Below are 18,201 nucleotides of genomic sequence, written 5' to 3'. Positions count from 1 at the left end.
CCATTCAATATTTGTAGCATCTGTATGCAGGTATATCTGTCTATAGCCACATCCACCTATCTGTCTATAACATGATGGCAGGGACATTGGCCATCTTGTACACGTTAACATCCTCAGCAACGAGGACAGTGCCTGACACATAATAGATGCCCAATAAATCCTTGTTGAATTACTCTATATGTTAGTGTTTTTCCAAACACATATGATATTGTGCAACCCAGTTGTTTCTCTTTTGTCACTCTTTGGTTGGCCCTTGGGTATAATGTATTTTCTTAGGAAAAAAGTAATGAAGTTGCCACTCAAATGGTGATGAAAATATTTTTTACAATATTTTTTGAGCGAGTCCAAGAACTAACTAGCTGGACCACAATTAGTATAAATAACCAGCCTAAAATGAAATAGAGGAAATGAGAAAAATGCCTAGATTCAATCTTGCTCTTCAGCTACAGTGCTGCTACTGTATTCTTCAATTCCCTGTTCTAGTCTGAATGACATCTCTGCATTGAGGCAAAGTGTTTGCCATGACGTGCATTTAGTAAGGGGCAAGGCAGGGGTAAGAACAGAACAGTTGTTCAACTAAACAGAAAAGACGAATCCAGCATTTTGCACTGGGGCTGGGGCAGGGGAGGTAGGAAGGACATCAGAAGAAGGGACTGGGGCATGTTTCAGGTGCACAAGTCACTAGAGATGATGAGAAATTGGGCTGTGTGTGCCACTGCGAGGAAGGTGCCTGTCAGCCACGTTCTTTACTCACCAGGGGTTGTGTTTAGAGGAAGATACTATTCAAGCCAGAATTCACAACTCCTATGAGCCTCACTTAGCAGAGCCCAGTGAGGGCTGGAAGAAAGACTGAAGTAGGGACAACAGCAAGATACTGGCAAACAATTGTGAAATGGGCATCTCTGCCCCTCTGAAGGCTGCGCCAGTCATTAAAATAATCTCAGGCAAACAGGCACATAAGGAAAACTATTATCATACATTATAAGATTATAAAGAAAATGTATCCTTTTATAGTATCATATTTAAAAAAATATTAGAACAGAGGTGTTTAAATTTTTCTTTAGCTTTCCTTTTCTGGTCTGTGTGTTTTACAGATTTCCTCGGAGCCCATTTTCCATTCACTGGCCACAAAAGAGAGTGCACATTGATGGGACTTGTGTAATTGCTAATTTCTATCAGGACAGGAATTCTTTGGATTCTTCCAAAGATTTATGGTTTCTTTTTGGGGTGAGGTGGAAGGATGGACAGCATTATCACCGAAACATGAAGAGAAGCCAAAATGTTGTTTTATAAGGTAAGACATATCCTGCTGGTGTCAAATGGCTTATGATATGCTGCAAAGGATACCATCAAGAAAATGAAAAGACAACCCAGAGAAGGGGAGAAAATATTTGCAAATCACATAACTGATAAGGCATTTGTAGTAATAATATATAAAGAGCTTTTGCAACTCAATAATAAAAAAGACAAATACCCTGTTTAGAAATGGACAATGGAATAAAATATGGCACAAATGAACCTATCTATAGAACAGAAACAAACTCATGGACATAGAAAACAGACTCGTGGTTGCCAAAGGGGAGGGGGAGGGAGTGGGATGGACGGGGAGTTCGGGATTAGTAGATGGAAACTATTGCATTTGGGATGTATAAGCAATTGAGGTCCTGCTGTATAGCATAGGGAACTGTAATCACTTGTGATGGAACATGATGGAATATATTATGAGAAAAATTATATATATATATATATAACTGGGTCACTTTGCTGTACAGCAGAAATTGACAGAACACTGTAAATCAAGTATAATAAAAAGAATTTTTTTAATGGGCAAAAGGTCCAAATGGACTTTTCCTCAAAGACGTGATACAAATAGAGGATCACCACATGACCAAATGCTCAACATCATTAATCTTTAATGGAAACACAAATCAAAATTACAGTGAGGTACAACTTCGTTCCCACTAGGATAGCTATAATCAAAAGACATTAACAAATGTTGATGAGAGTGTGAAGTTGGCACTCTTGTACACTGCTGGTGGGAATATAAATGGTGTAGTCATATTGGAAAGCAGTAGCAGCTTCTCCAAAGCTTAAACATAGAGCTGCCATATGACCCAGAGGTCCTAGGTATATACTCAAATGAGAACCTTTCTCCACACGTTGTATGATTCCATTTATATGAAATGTCCAGAATAGCCAAATCTATAGAGACAGAAAGTAGATTGCCTAGGGCTTAGGGGTGTTGGGGGAGGTGGAGAGTGGTTGCTAATGGGTACCGGGTTTTGGGGGAAGGTGATGAAAATGTTCAAAATCTTGGAGTTCCCGTCGTAGCTCAGTGGTTAACGAATCCGACTAGGAACCATGAGGTGGCGGGTTCAATCCCTGGCCTTGCTCAGTGGGTTAAGGATTCGGCATTGCCGTGAGCTGTGGTGTAGGTTGCAGATGCGGCTGGGATCCCGCGTTGCTGTTGCTGTGGCTGTGGTGTAGGCTGGTGGCTACAACTCTGATTAGACCCCTAGCCTGGGAATCTCCATATGCTGTGGGAGCGGCCCTAGAAAAGGCAAAAAGACAAAAAAAAAAAAAAAAAAAGAAAGAAAAGAAAATGTTCAAAATCTGAGTATGGTGATGGCTGCTCAACTCCATGAATAAGCTAAAAACTTTTTTTTTTTTTTTTTTTGGTCTTGTTAGGGCTGCATCTGCAGCGTATGGAAGTTCTTGGCATAAGTGTCAAATCGGAGCTGCAGCTGTAGGCCTAAGCCACAGCCACAGCAATGCCAGATCTGAGCCTTGTCTGCGACCTACACTGAAGCTCACCACAATGCCGGCTCCTTTAACCCACTGAGCAGGGCCAGGAATCAAACCTGTGTCCTCACAGATCCTGGTTGGGTTCGTTACCACGAGCCACAATGGGAATTCCAACTAAAAACCATTTAAATGGGTGAATTGGATGACTTGTGAATTATATCTCGATACAACTGTTATTTCTTATTTAAAATGAAAAGAAACAAAACCCCCAAACCCTGTGACCATATCCGGTGCATCCTATCTTTTAAATACATGTACTACCTACGGTAGTAATACTACTTTTTAATATTCAAGCCTAAAATCATGAGGTAAGACCCAAGGAAAAGGGCCCTTTGGGTTCATAACATTTCATAGATGGAGCATGCAGCCTATTTGGAGTTTATTTTCCAGGCCAACAAAATTTGGTGCTAGAGCATCACAGTGCTTTGTCAAGGTCACAGCAAAAGTTGGGATAAGGGGTTCTCCAGGGCATGGGCTCAGGAGGGCCGCGCTCTTGGCAGCTGGGGACAAGGAGTATAAAATCGGAGAGGTTTTAAATAAGCATCTTGGAGTTCCCGTCGTGGCTCAGCAATCGCGAACCCCGACTGGTATCCATGAGGATGCAGGTTCGATCTCTGGTCTCAATCAGTGGGTTAAGGATCTGGCGTTGCTGTGGCGTAGGCCGGCGGCTACAGCTCCGATTTAGACCCCTAGCCTGGGAACCTCCATATGCCGCCGATGTGGTCCTAAACACACACACACACATACACAGCACACACAGGCACCTTATTTCGATTCTGGGTGAAAACTCCATCTGTATTTATTTGGAATTGAATATTTACATCCAACCAGCGCTTTGAAAGAGCTTTTACTCTGCTTGAAAAGCCTCATGTTGTTTTGAGGGGGGGGGGGAATGGGATTCCTAATGCTGGTGGGATGGCAACAGCAACAAAAGCCTCAAGTTCCTGAATCCGCCCTTCTTAGGGCGCTGCCCGGGGGAAACGGCAGGGGGCGCCCTACGGGCTCCTGCCCCGCCGCCCTGCCCAGGCCTCCCCCCGCCCTCCGCTCGCCCTGACGTCCCCAGCCCCCGCCCCTCTCTCCCGGGCGGTCCAAGGGCGCTCGGGGGCTGCGGGGCTGCAGCTTCTCTGTGCAGCCGAGGGGCCCCGCCGTCACCTGCCCGTCGCGGGGCCACCGGCGGGCGCTGGGTCCCCCAGCTCCCTTCCCGCCCCCGGGAGCAGGTGCCGGGACTGCCCGTGGCCCTCTGCAGATTGCAGCCACCAGCCACTCGCGCGGAGGTGGGACGAGGAAGGGCGCGCAGGGCGGCCTCATGGAGAGCGGCGGCGGGGCGCCCGCGGCTGGGGCACTCGGGGCGGCGGCCGAGTCCCCACCCGGCTCGCAGCCGCCGGGGGGCGAGGGCGCCGCGGGGCCGGCGGGGCCGCTGGAGCCCGATGGAGCGGCCGAGGGCGCCGGGGTCGGAGGCGAGAGCGGGGGCGGGCCGCGGCGGGCTCTGCGGGCAGTATACGTGCGCAGCGAGAGCCCCCAGGGCGGCGCGGTCGGCGGCCCCGAGGAGGGAGCGCGGCAGTGCCTGCTGCGAGCCTGCGAGGCCGAGGGCGCCCACCTTATCTCCGTGCCCTTCGGGGAGCTTGACTTCGGGGAGACGGCGGTGCTCGACGCCTTCTACGACGCAGGTGAGGCGGGTGCCCCCTTTCACTCCCCGCCCCTACTCCGGTCAGGTTTCCTTATCGCACAATCCCGGGCATCAGTTCCTCCCCAGCTCTCACCTCCTGCCTCTTGACAGGGCCACCCTACCTTTGGGGGGAGGGGAGAGGAGGTAGCATCGTGCCCTTTTACAGACAGGAAAACAGAGGCCCCTGGTGTGTGCATTTCTTTCTTCTTCAGTTTTCTGAAACATCAGAGGATCCAAGAAACAGCCTATAACCCAATGGAGGCTGAATCCCCCTCCCCACCGGTTACCCAACTGTTAATTTCTCATTCCTGGCAAGGCCCTTGCCGCAGCGGGTCCCAGCCCAGGCTGCACATTAGAATCACCTGAGGGAGCTTTGAACCCTCCTGATGCCCAGCCTGTATCCCAGACCAATGACGTGAGGATCTGGGGCCTCGGGATTGTTTCATGCTGCCCTGGTGATTCCATTTTGCAGCCAAGAGTGGAAACAGGTGCGTTACATTTGGGGGTGGGGGCCTCCTCTTAGAAATGCCCCAGTGTTCTCTTGCACACTTTAAGTCCTGCCCCCAACCCAGACTGACAGTGGGGCTGTGCTCCGCCACCAGTGTGATGGATATATTTTAGCCCAAATGCACAAGCATTCTGGCCTTCAGGATCGCCTCCGTTGCTGGATGGAGACACTCAGCTCACTGTGATAAGTGTGCCTTAAGAACCGAGCTTTAAATCAATGCGTTGGGTTGGCACTCGTTCTTCCAGCTGTGGGATGGAGTGTTGCCTCCCTGTTTTCCATAGGGAACCTCTGGAATATATGTGACACGCCTCTGGCCATTGGGTGATATTCACAAGCATTGTAGGTGAGACAGTAATTCCCTGGTTTCTCCCCTGGTGCAAAGGGAGTGACACGCCTCTCCTAAACCTAAAAGCACTGTGAGAAGGTAAATGAAGCGTTGAAGGCGCTGGCCACACCGTGCTGAAATAATAAGCTAGATTTGTTACCATCCGTTCTTTGCAGGGATCTTTTTTTCTGCAGAGCAAATCCTCCCCAGCTGGAAGGGGGGCGGGGTATCAGGCTTGTTCAAACAAGTGGCAGCTGGGCACTTGGAAAACCACTCCCGTGACATTTCTGACCACTGGGCGTCTGCTCTTCAGCACAGCGTCTTTTTAGAAAAGTTGTTCAGGAGCCACCTTCACCTGGAACCACTCGGTTTTCTTGTCTTCCATTCATTTGAACAGACTCTCCTCTGAATGGTTAAATGTCCCTTTTGCCATTAGGCACAACTGTAACCTCCTGCCTGCTGGTGCCAACTCTGAAAAATGGGTGTGCAGTGGCTTTGCTTCTCTAGGGGAGGGTGTGTGTGTAACAAGCCTTCGTCTGCTGACGCTTCTTGCTGGTTGCGTGTGAAGGTTCATGCAGGCAGAAATCTTGGGTTTTTGATTCCAGAGCTACACAAAGGGCGCGTCACCTTTTCTTGCTCTGTGTCCAGACTGTCTAGAATGTTCGGCTGCATTGTGTGCGTCCTTTGGTTGACCTTGGTCTGGTCTGGAAGAAATCATTTCTCAGTACCTCATCCTAACTAGTAAGGGTTTTTTTGGTTTTGTTTTTGTATGTTTGTTTTTGCTTATTAGGGCCACACCTGCGGCATATGGAGGTTCCCACGCTAGGGGTTGAATCGGAGCTACAGCCGCCTGTCTACACCACAGCCACAGCCAGCCACACCAGATCCGTGCCGCGTCTGCGACCTACAGCACAGCTCACAGAAATGCCAGATCTTTAACCCACTGATCGAGGCCAGGCATCAGACCTGCGTCCTCATGGATGCTAGTCAGATTCATTTCCGCTGAACCACGACGGGAACTCCTGAATTTGACTGCTCTAGATGCCTCATGTCGGTGAAATTGCCCAGTATTTGTCTTGCCGTGACTGGCTTCTTTCACTTAGCGTGATGTCTTAGGCTGTTGCGAATAATGCAGTGATGACCATGGGTGGACACATTTCTGTTCAAGCCTCTGCTTTCACATTTTTGGGTGTTCACCACATGTGGAATAGCTGGGTCACGTGGTCATTCTGTGTTTACTTTCCTGGGGGATGTTATTTTTGCTTCTAGCAGAGGTGGTGGCCACCTCTGTATGCCTTAGAAGGACCATTTTTTTATTTTTCCTCTCTTTTGGCAACTGTCATCCATCTTCAAAAATGAATCTCATATTCAGTAGAACAACCAAATTGGGCAAGTTACTTCTAGTATTTGGAGAACAAAATGTGTCTTTTGTTTTCTAGAAGAAATCCTTTCTTCTAGATATGCCTTGACGTCTTTTGTTGAGGTGCCATTTCTCTAACATAATTCACAGTCATGGAGTCCCTGTTGCGACTCAGCAGAAACGGATCCAACTAGCATCCATGAGGACGCAGGTTCGATCCCTGGCCTCGCTCAGTGGGTTAAGGATCCGGCATTGCCCTGAGCTGTGGTGTAGGTCACAGATGCGGCTCAGATCTGGGATTGCTGTGGCTGTGGTGGAGCCTGGCAGCTACAGCTCCGATTCAACCCCTAGCCTGGGAACCTCCATATGCCACGGATATGGCCCTAAAAAAAAATAATAATAATAATAATTCACAGTCATGACTTGAACTAATGTCCTATGTCAGGTGGGAGGAGGGTTTGCACAGAGCAACCTCCGACATGGCGAAGGAAGGAGACCTGGGTAGCTTTGCTCATCCTTTCCAAAACATTTGGCCCATGGAAACTATTCTCCCAGGATGCTGTATTTGAGTCCACTTATCGTGGTATCGAATCTTACAGGGAGGTCTGGCCCGGTAGAGCACAGGACGTGTATCTCCTGAGAGGGCCCCGTATGATTGTTGGAGGTGTCCTCGCGAGTGAGTGTGCTGGCTGGTTAATGGCCAATCTAAGTTAGGGCCTCCACCGGGATGCTGCTCGCAGCTGTCTTGAGTTCGCGATTAACTGCTCAAATGTCAGGAGCCGCCCCTTTGATCAGGCCCTGTCCCTCACTGCCCTCCTCTCTGAACCACACGTACGTGCTGCTTTGCTCACTCAGGGGCCCTCTTCTGATTTTGTTCTTCAGTCTGTTCACAGTGATTTTAAATGTTGGGAGGTATTGGCATCTGCTCCAGGAAATCCGTGCATTTCCTGAACATTGATTCAAAGACCACGACCCCCATCTCCAGGTTATTTGACTTTGCTCTATCCTGATGGTTTCCTTTTTCTAGCAAGGGTCCTTTGGAGGATATAACGTCTGGCAGAGGTAGCTGGGTGGCCAGGAGGCTGATGCTCCTCGTTGTTGCTGGGAAGCAGGGACTGCGTTTTCCAGCACCCTTTGATTCCAGGTGGAAGGTATAACTGGTTCTGGCCAATGACATGTGTGAGTGATGCCTATCTAGTATATCTTCTCATACTCTCTCAGCCTTTTCTGTGGCCTCCAAGGGGACCTTGGAGGCTCACTGTAGAAGATGGCAATAGGACAAGATGGAAGGTGCCTGGATTCCTCATGCACTCTTTTGAGGATACCTGTTGGATCAAGATCATCCACTTTGGTTTTTGCATAAGCAAGCGAGAAGCTTTTATTTAGTCAGGCTTCTAAGATTTGGGAGTGTTTTTTTTTTTTTTTTAATAATGGTAAGAGAGTGCAACTTGGGTTATGAGAATACAGCCCAGGAGTTCCCATTGTGGCTCAGTGGGTTCAGGACCTGACATAGTCTGTGAGGATACAGGTTCGATCCTTGGCCTCGCTCAGTGGGTTAAGGATCCGGTGTTGCCACAAGCTGTGGTGTAGGTCACAGATGCAGCTTAGATCGAGTGTTGCCATGGCTGTGGCATAGGCTGGCAGCTGCAGCTCTGATTTGACCCCTAGCCTGGGAACTTCCATATGCCGCAGGTGAGGCTGTAAGAAAAGAAGATTTTAAAAAGAAAAAACACAGCCCAACTGCTAGAAAGTTGTCTCCTAGGACATGCCTTTCCAAGAGAAAGGCCGCATATCATCTCGTAATATCACTGATAATAATATATGCCAATTGCAGGGCCCCACCCCATGATGCCGTGAGCCAAGAAAACAGAGCGGAAATGCCTGGACCATCAGGTTGATACCAGTGATGGGAGGAGACATTCTAGCCTCTTCCCTGGTTTCACTGGCTTGGGAGGCTAGGTTATTTTTCTTTTTGTATTAAATGATACTGTAGTGGTTCTGTTCGTTTTTATCCAACAGTAATATTGCGATTTTTGCAACAGAAAAGCATCTGCAGTGGTTTAAAACGAGGCCGGCTCTAGTTCTATTCGCTGCCTCTCATGTGGCTTGGGCCTCGCTTCACCATGATGTTATCCGTGGATTCTTGGATCGCTTGGTGCTTTGCGTGGCGGACAGAATGCCCACCAGGCTTCCGTGGATTCTTCCACATTCCCTGATGGCCCCTGCAGTGAGCCCTCATTTCACTGAGTGCTGGCCAATGAAATGGGAGCAGCATCAACACGTGTCCCTTTGAAAGCAACTGAGGAAGTTACATGGCATGCCACCTCCATCTCTCTTTGCCTCTGACAGTGGCATACTTGAAGGTCGTGTGTTCAAGATGGCAGGTAGGCCCCTGAAATTCGGGGCATTTGTCTGATGGGGCAGCATAGCCTAGCTTATCCTGACTAATAGAGCTTGCCGTGCTTGCTGCTAGAAATGCCCGAATGCATCTCTCGGCCGACCTTAACGTGCCTCATCCACAGGCGCATTGGCTCCTGCTTCAGAACGAGCCTTAACACTGCCTTAAGACATAACGATTTGGGGCACACCCTTTCCTCACTATTCTGGAAAATGCTGAACATTCAAAGGAAGACAGTCCCGTGGGACACGTGGCTGTGATGCTGCTCCATCTATACCTGGTCGGGGCACGGGCCACATGTATTTCCAGCAGATACAAGGGCAATAGATAGCACTTTCTTTTTAAACATGGATGAGTTAAAACATCAACTGAGCAGCTCAAGTCAGAAATCTAGGAGTCAGTCTTGATTCCACCTTCTCCCTCTTTGCCCAATCCAGCCTCTTGCTTCCAGATGGTTCCCAAATGCTTTACTGCTCTCTACATAACCCCTGCCACCATCTTGGCCCAAGCATTGACTTCTCTCATCCAGGTTAGTGCGAACAGCTTTGGAACTGGTCTTTCAGAGCTGGACCAGTCTCTGGGCATGCCAGTCCATGTCATCTGCTTAGAAGCCGCCGTGTCCTGGCACCCTCCACCACCTGGCACTCCTCCTCTGCCCCAAACCCGTTCAGCTTTCACATTTCAGGTCTTGAAGGAAGCCTTCATGGACTCCTCCCCACCCCACCCTCGTCAGGTGTATGTATACTGCGGTTTTCTTTCCTAGCAAGTAACGCACTTGGGATTAAATAGTTACTGATTTAATGATCTTCTGCCAGACAGTGAACTCTTCAGTGGCGGGGAAGCGGATGCCGTTTTCTTTGCTACTCTTTGAGCGGCACCTAGGAATCAGCTCCTTCTTAGAAGTGCACTCAGTGGATATGGATGATCTTTGGTTTCTCCTGTTAGGATGAAGCAAAACTTGTTGGGGATCCTCAAAAGGAAATCAGAATGTGGTTTCCTAGAGAAACTGTGTTGAAAATGTTGGCTGGGCGTAGACACAGTGGGATTGTGATTTTGTTAAAATATGATACATCTTAATGACATGTTTTTGCATCTGAACCTTTCTCCCGAGTGCCACACAGCTAAGAGGAGAAACTAGAAGAATTCACACTGGACACCCTGGAATGGAAACAGTGGTTTGAATCGTGTTTGGGGAATACTGGTTGTTGTTTGCCCACATTTTTTTTTTTTTTTTGCCACCCTGTGGCATGTGGAGTTCCCTGGCCAGGGGTCAGATCCGAGCCATAGTTTCTGTGGCAATGCCAGATCGTTAACCCATTGTACCAGGCTGGGGATCGAACCTGTGTCCCAGTGCTCCCAAGATGCTACCAATCCATCGTGCCACAGCAGGAACTCCTGCCCACATTTTCTGTAATGTTTATTTTCTTTTTTTCTATTTTATTCTCTCTCTCTCTTTTTTTTTTTTCTTTTTTAGGACCACACCCACTGCATATGGAAGTTCCCAGGCTAGGGCTTGAATCGGAGCTACAGCTGCCGGCCTATGCCACAGTCACAGCAACGCCGGATCCTTAACCCACTGGGCGAGGCCAGGGATAGAACCCACATCCTCATGGATCCTAGTCGGGTTCATTAGCCACTGAGCCACTCCCTATAATGTTTATTTTATGTAATGTGATTTTATTTTAAACAGGTATGGTAGGAGATTAACAATAGGGTTGTTAGGTCAGAAGCTTTCCCTACTCTTCCTCCCTCCCTGCTGGCCTGCTCAGATCCAGGCAACAACGACTGTATGTATGTCCAGGGCCAGGAGCCCCTGGCCGGACCTATGCTGTCCTCTGCTGGACTTGGCTGCTGGCTTGCCCATGGGACTCCTTCCCAGAGCCTCCTTCCTTTTGAACTGCTGTTACTGCTACTGACTCAGCACTGAGCCTGGAACTTTGTTCAACTCTTAGGTGACCTGGCTGATGAGGCAAGCATTGCACCTGTAGCATTGAATGAAGGCATTGCTGCTGCAGCCTTGAGTGTATACAGTGGGTAGGTAGATATTGTGGGCCTGGCCCACTCTATGACTGGCCGTATATTAATTGGTAGGGGGAAAAATGTATTTCTGGTTCTTAGCAGTCAGCTGACAGATGTACTTTTAGAACCTAAGCCATAAAGTGTCTTTTAAAACTTTCTAAGTATCAGGCTTGGAGACAGGTGCTGTTTAAATCCTGGTCCGATAGGCAGGAAAGGACTAAACTCTTGCAAAGCAAGCTGGAAAATTTGTTTCCCAGTATCTTGAAGAGGTTTTGAGCTAGTGGGTGTGACGGGGCTTGGCAAGAATGCCTGGTGATGACTGGGGCTTGGTTGATGGTGGAGCATTGGAGAGCAGAAAACAATTGAGTGGTGGACCTGGGCAGGACTCAGAGTTCACTCAGGAATTGGGGTCTGCAGGGGGGCAGCTCAGAATTGGACCCAGAGGTGGAGAGGAAAAGCAGGAGCAGTCAATGGAGGTGATTTTTTTCTCCTCTTCAATTTTTTGCATCATGGAAAATTTCAAGCATGTCCATTCCCCAGCTTCAACAGTTATCAACATTTTGCCATCTTTATTTCTTCTTGATCTCTATGTACCACCCTCCACCCCATACTTGACCATACTTTTAGACATTTTTAATGTAAAACATTGAAATGCACAAATCTTAGTTGTACAACTTGGAGACATGACTAAACCTTAGTCACCACAAGGTCACCAAACCTTATCACAGAATAGTTTCTGTCTGCCCAGAAAGTTCCCTCATGTCCCCTCCCACTCATTCTCCTTTCTACTCCCTTTCCTGGCCCCAGGCAATGACCGTTATCCTGTCACCTTAGATTAGACTTGCCTTTTCTAGAGTTTTGTGTAAATGGACTCAGGCAAAGTGTACTCTTCAGTGTCTGACTTCCTTGGCTTAGCATGACTTTTTTGATAGTCATCCAAATTGTTGCACGTTGTGGATGTTGTCAGCAGTTTGTTCCTTTTTAATGCCAAGTACTATTCCACTGCCTGAGTACATCACAGTTGGCTTAGCCATTCTCCTGTTGCAGGACTTTCGAATCATTCCCAGTTGGGGGCTATTGCACATAGAGCTGCCATGAACATTTGTATATAGGCCTTTTGTTGGCAAATGTTTTCCTTCTTCTTGGGTAAATACCGAGGAGTGGAACGGCTACATGAAAGGGGAGGTGTATGTTAAATTATGTAGGAAACTTCCAAACCTTTTCTCAAGTGGTGATACCATTTTCTGTTCTAGCACCAATGCCCAAGACCAGTGGCTTCATGTCCTCATGACACCTTGTGTTATTGAGCTTTTACATTTTGGCCTGGCTTGTTGGGGGTGTAGTAGTTTCTTGTTGTGGTTTTAACTCACCTTTCCCAGATGATCGATAATGTTGAGCACTTTTTCATGTGCTTTTCATGTGCTCTTTGCTTTGTGAGGTGGTCTGTTCAAGCCATTTACCCCTTTAATTGTGTGGTCGTCTTATTATTGAATTACAAGAGTTCTTTATGTATTTTGCATTCACATGCTTTGTCAGAAGTATATTGTGTGAACATTGGCTCCCAGACTGTGGCTCATTTATTCATATCACTTACGGGTGACATTTGATGAGCGGGAAATTTCAATTTTTATTATATCTAATTCAGGATCTTTTCCTATTAAGGTTGCCTTCTGTGTCCTCTCAAAGAAATCTTTGCCTGCTTCTTCCAGGGTGTGGTTTTCTTTCTTTTTTTTTTTTTTTGTCTTTTTTTTTGTCTTTTCTTGAGCTGCTCCTGCGGCATATGGAGCTTCCCAGGCTAGGGGTTGAATCGGAGCTGTAACCACCGGCCTATGCCAGAGCCACAGCAACGCGGGATCTTGAGCCACATCTGTGACCTACACCACAGCTCACGGCAACGCCAGATCCTTAACCCACTGAGCAAGGCCATGGATCGAACCTGCAACCTCGCGGTTCCTAGTCGGATTCGCCAACCACTGCGCCATGACGGGAACTCCCAGGGTGTGGTTTTGCAGGTACTCTTCTGCCTGTTCTTCTGAGAGTTTCGTAGTTTGAACTTTTACATTGAGGGCCATGATTCATCTCAAATTCAGTTTGACACAGGTGACTTTGGATAATCCAAGCCTGACACCTTGCCTCAAGCATCTGGGAGACAGTCTTGCCCCAGGATGAGTATTCAGCGCGCTTTGAGTCTAGTTGGTAGGACCAAGGCTGCCTGCATCTCACCATCCTGGAAAGTATACGAAATGTAGGTTGTCCTTTAGGCAAATTGCCTCTCTGCCTTCTGGAATAAAACCTGACAAAACAGATCCATGATGAAACTTGGCCAACGCACATTCATCATTGCGTTCCACTGCCCTGGTGCTAGGTGTGGCAGAGGGGAGAGGACATTGGCTTTACGGATCAGGTTTTAATTTCTGCCCTGTCATTTATAGGCTATGTGACCTTTAATAACTTACTTAACATCTTTGAGCCCCATTTAAAAAGTCTCTAGGTAGAGAGTGAAGCACAGCGCCCTGTACTTAGTAAGTGCCCAATGAATGTCAGTCCCCCGACAGCTCAATAACAGGCTACAATCTCCTTTTCTTTTCTTTTCTTTTTTTGGACGTATACCCGTGGCATGTGGAAGTTCCCTGGGCCAGGGATTGAACCCGTGCCACAGTAGTCACCTGGGCCACTGCAGTGACAACGCCAGATCCTTAACCTGCTGTGCCATAAGAGAACTCCCAGGGCACAATCTTAAGTGTACTTCTCTCTGAGTTTTCACAAACTGTGCACACTTTGTAACCCAGCACCTGGATCAAAAAAGCAAATGCCAGGAGCCCCTCGAGTGTGATGGCTTCTGTTTTCCAGCCTGGCTGGAAGTATCACCTATCTGTCTCTACACATTGGTTTATTCATATAAATGAAATCATGTAATACTGATTTTTCGTGACTTTCTTCTTTCATTTAGTGTGTTTTCAAGATTCGTCTGTGTTGTAGCATATATCAGTATGTTATTCCCTTTTTTGTTTTTCATCTTTTTAGGGCTGCACCCGCGGCATATGGAGGTTCCCAGGCTAGGGGTCTAATCAGAGCTGTAGCCGCTGGCCAACACCACAGCCACAGCAATGCCAGATGCCAGATCCGAGCTGCGTCTGCGACCTACACCACAGCTCACAGCAACGCCGGATCCTTAACACACTGAGTGAGGCCAGGGATCAGACTCACAACCTCATGGTTCCTAGTCAGATTCGTTTCCTCTGCTCCACAACAGGAACTCCTTGCATTCCTCTTGCAGTGGGATTTCTGGGTCATATGGTAACACTGATGTTCTTTTAAATTTTTTTATTGTGATTACAAAACGCATCGTAAAATGTACTATCTTAACCATTTCTAACTGTTCCATTCAGTAGTGTTAAGTGCATACAAATTGTGTAACCAGTCTCACAAAACTGAAACTCTGCCCTGTCCCCAGCATTCTACTTTCTTTGAGTTTGACTACTTTAGGTACATTATGCATGTGGAATTGTACAGTGTTTGTATTTGTGTGTGTGTGTGTGTGGCTTTTTTCATTTAGCGTAATATCCTCCAGGTTCATCTATTTGTAGCATGTTTCAGAATTTCCTTCTTCTTCTCTGTATTTATTTGCTTTTTTTTTTTTTTTTTTTTTTTTTTTTAAGGGCCGAACTTGTGACATCTGGAAGTTTCCAGGCTAAGGATCAAATTGGAGCTGCAGCTGCCAGCCTGTGCCACAGCCACAGCAATGCAGGATCCAAGCCGCGACTGCGACCTACACCACAGCTCACGGCAATGCCGGATCCTTAACCCACTGAGCGAGGCCAGGGATCGAATCCACATCCTCATGGATAGTAGTTGGATTCATAACCACTGAGCCACTATGGAAACTCCCTGAATTTCCTTCCTTTCTAAGGTTGAATGATAATCTGCTCTATGAATAGACCTTGTTCTATTTATCTGTTCTTTTGTTGCATGCTTGGGTTGCATCTACCTTATATTTAACCTTTTGAGGAACTGCTTCTCCCCCCAAAAAAATTTTTTTGGCCACACCCATGGCTTATGGAAGTCTCTGGGCCAGGGATTGAATCTGAGCTGCAGCTGCAACCTACGCCACAGCTTTGGCAACACCAGACCCTTAGCCCATTGTGCTGGGCTGGGGATTGAACCCACACTGCTGCAGAGACAATGCCAGATCCTTAACCTGCTGTGACACATCAGGATCTCCCTAAAAAACTTTTCCAAAGCAGCTACACCATTTTCCATTCCCATCAGCAATGTATGACCATTCTGATTTCGCCACACTTTGACCAACACTCGTTATTTTCTGTCTTTATTTTTAAAATTATAGCCATTCTAGTGCATTTGAAGTGGTATCTCATTTTTGGTTTTGATTTGCATTTCCCTGATGATTAAGGATGTTGAAATTTTTTTCATGTTTATTGGCCATTCATATATCTTCTTTGGAGAAATGTCTGTCTAAATCTTTTGGCCTTTTTTCCAGTTGGGTTATTTGTCATCTTGTTATTGAGCTGTAAGAATTTTCAGTATAATTCCTTGTCAGATACATGATTTGCAAATATTTTCTCCAGTGGCTTATCTTTGAACTTTCTTGATATTATTCTTTAACATGCAAGTTTGTAATTTTGAAGTCCAGTTCATCTATTTTTATCCCATCTGTGCTGTTTCCTCTTAAGTTTTTTTAGTTCTTTATGTATCCTTGGAGTGTTTCTATATGTCCCTTGTCAGCAAACTACAAGCTGCACATTGGCTGCCTTTATTTTGTAAGTAAAGTTTTATTGGAACATATCCATTCATCCGTGGCCACTTTGGGGCTATAGTGCTGGAGATTATATGGCCCCCAAAGCCTAAAATATTGACTATCTGGTTCTTTACAGACGTTGGACCACTTGTGTAAATACAAGCACATGGGAATATATGTTCTTATTCTCCGTTTCTTACTCAAAAGACACCAGACAAATACACTGTTCTACACCTGTTTTGTTCCATTAACAGTTTAGCCTGGACACCTTTCCAATCAGAATATGGAAATCTTCCTTACTCTTGTTGACAGCTGAGGAGTGCTTCATTGGGTGGATATATCATTGTTTCTTTTTTCAGTATCTTTTTTAAGGGACATTTGGATGTATAGTTTTTGTCTACTAAGCTGTGATGAATAACTCTGTATGTGGATCATTTAATACATGTATAGATGTACTTGTGAGTAGTAGCCAGAAGTGATACTTGTAAATTAAAAAATAAATGTACCTGTCATTTTTGGTAGATAGTATCAGATTCCTGTGTGTGGATTATACCACTGTCTTTCTTTTTTAAACATTTTTATTATGATTGATTTACAATGTTCTGTCAATTTCTGTTGTACAGCAAAGTGACCCAGTCATATGTATATATACATTCTTTTTCTCACATTATCCTCCATCCTGTTCCATCACAAGTGATTAGATGTATAGTTCCCTGTGCTATGCAACAGGATCTCATTGCCCATCCACCCCAAATGAAAGAGTTTTCATCTACTAACCCCAAATTCCCAATCCATCTCACTCCCTACCCGTCACCCCTGGCAAACACAAGTCTGTCCTGCATGTCCTTGACCTTTTCTGTTTTGTTGATAGATCATTTGTGCTGTATTTTAAACTCCACATATAAGTGATAATGGTGTCTATCTTTCTCTTTCTGACTTACTCCACTGAGTATGAGAGTCTCTAGTTCCATCCATGTTACTGCAAATGCCATTATTTTGTCCTTTTTTATGGCTGAGTAGTGTTCCATTGTCTATATGTACCACATCTTCCTAATCCATTCATCTGTCAATGGGCATTTAGGTTGTTTCCATGTCTTGGCTATTGTGAATAGTGCTGCAAAGAGCATGTGGGCACATGTGTCTTTTTCAATGGAAATTTTGTCTGGATACATGCCCAAGAGTGGGATTGCTGGATCATATGGTAGTTCTATGTTTAGTTTTCTGAGGTATTTCCGTACTGTTTTCCATAGCAGTTGTACCACTTTACATTCCCACCAAGAGTGCAGGAGGGTTCCCTTTTCTCCACATCCTCTCCAGCATTTATTTGTGGATATGTTAATGATGGCCACTCTACCTGGTGTGAGGTGGTACCTCATTGTAGTTTTAATTTGCATTTCTCTAATCATTAATGATGTTGAGCATTTTTTCATGTGCCTGATGGCCATCTGTATGTCTTCTTTGGTGATATGTCTACTTAGGTCTTCTGCCCATTTTTCACTTGGGTTGTTTGTTTTTTTGTTGAGTTGTATGAGTTGTTCGTATATTTTGGAGATTAAACCTTTGTCAGTTGAGTCATTTGCAAAAATGTTCTCCCATTCTGTCGGTTGTCTTTTCCTTTTTTTTTTTTTTTAATGGTTTCCTTTGCTGTGCAGAAGCATTTGAGTTTAATTGGGTCCCATTGGTTTATTTGTGTCTTTATTGTCTTTATTCTAGAAGGTGGATCAAATAAGATGTTGCTATGATTTATGTCAAAGAGTGTTCTGCCTATGTTTTCCTCTAGGAATTTTATAGTGTCTGGCCTTACATTTAGGTCTTTAATCCATTTTGAGTTTATTTTTGTATATGGTGTTAGACAGTGTTCTAATTTCATTCCCTTACATGCAGTTATCCAGTTTTCCCAGTACCATTCACCAAAGAGACTATCTTTCCTCCACTGTATGTTCTTGCCTCCTTTGTCATAGATTAATTGACCATAGGTGTTTGGGTTTATTTTAGGGCTTTCTATTTTGTTCCATTGAACTGTATTTCTGTTTTTGTGCCATTACCATAGCATCTTGATGACTGTAGCTTTGTAGTAGAGTCTGAAGTCAGGGAGCCTGATTCCTCCAGCTCTGTTTTTTATATTCAATATTGCTTTGGCTATTGGAGGTCTTTTGTGTTTCCATACAAATTTTAAAATATTTTGTTCTTGTTCTGTAAAGAATGTCATTGGTTGTTGGATAGGGATTGCATTGAATCTGTAGATTACCCTAGGTAGTACTGTTATTTTGACTATATTGGTTCTTCCAACCCAAGAGCATGGTGTATTTTTCCATCTATTTGTGTCTTCATTGATTCCTTTCATCAGTGCCTTATAGTTTTCAG

General features: G+C 45.8%; 1 protein-coding gene across 3 annotated transcripts in view; it reads left to right on the top strand.

Annotated features, from left to right (window-relative positions):
* The first annotated feature begins 1,090 nt into the window (after positions 1–1,090).
* The window catches only part of MAP3K15 (mitogen-activated protein kinase kinase kinase 15), a 153,657-nt gene continuing 136,546 nt past the window's right edge, over positions 1,091–18,201 (top strand). Inside the window, exon 1 of one of the 3 annotated variants that reach the window (XM_085008681.1) lies at positions 1,091–1,294. Coding sequence is in view for 1 of the 3 variants with exons in the window: in XM_021080807.2 (XP_020936466.2) it covers positions 4,112–4,472 (361 nt within the window). In the remaining 2 variants the exon portion in view is untranslated. Of the gene's footprint in view, positions 1,295–3,965; positions 4,473–5,593; positions 6,046–18,201 lie in introns of those variants that run through there. The other 2 variants (XM_021080807.2, XM_085008682.1) reach the window with 2 other exon arrangements.

The sequence above is a fragment of the Sus scrofa genome, chromosome X (assembly GCF_054392235.1).
Source record: "Sus scrofa isolate SSC_HxYL_T2T_F1_AM1 chromosome X, Sscrofa_HxYL_maternal_Yorkshire_Landrace_v2.0, whole genome shotgun sequence".
In the NCBI taxonomy this organism is placed as follows: domain Eukaryota; kingdom Metazoa; phylum Chordata; class Mammalia; order Artiodactyla; family Suidae; genus Sus; species Sus scrofa.
Note: the sequence above shows the minus strand (reverse complement) of the source record. Positions and strands in the feature narration are given on the sequence as shown.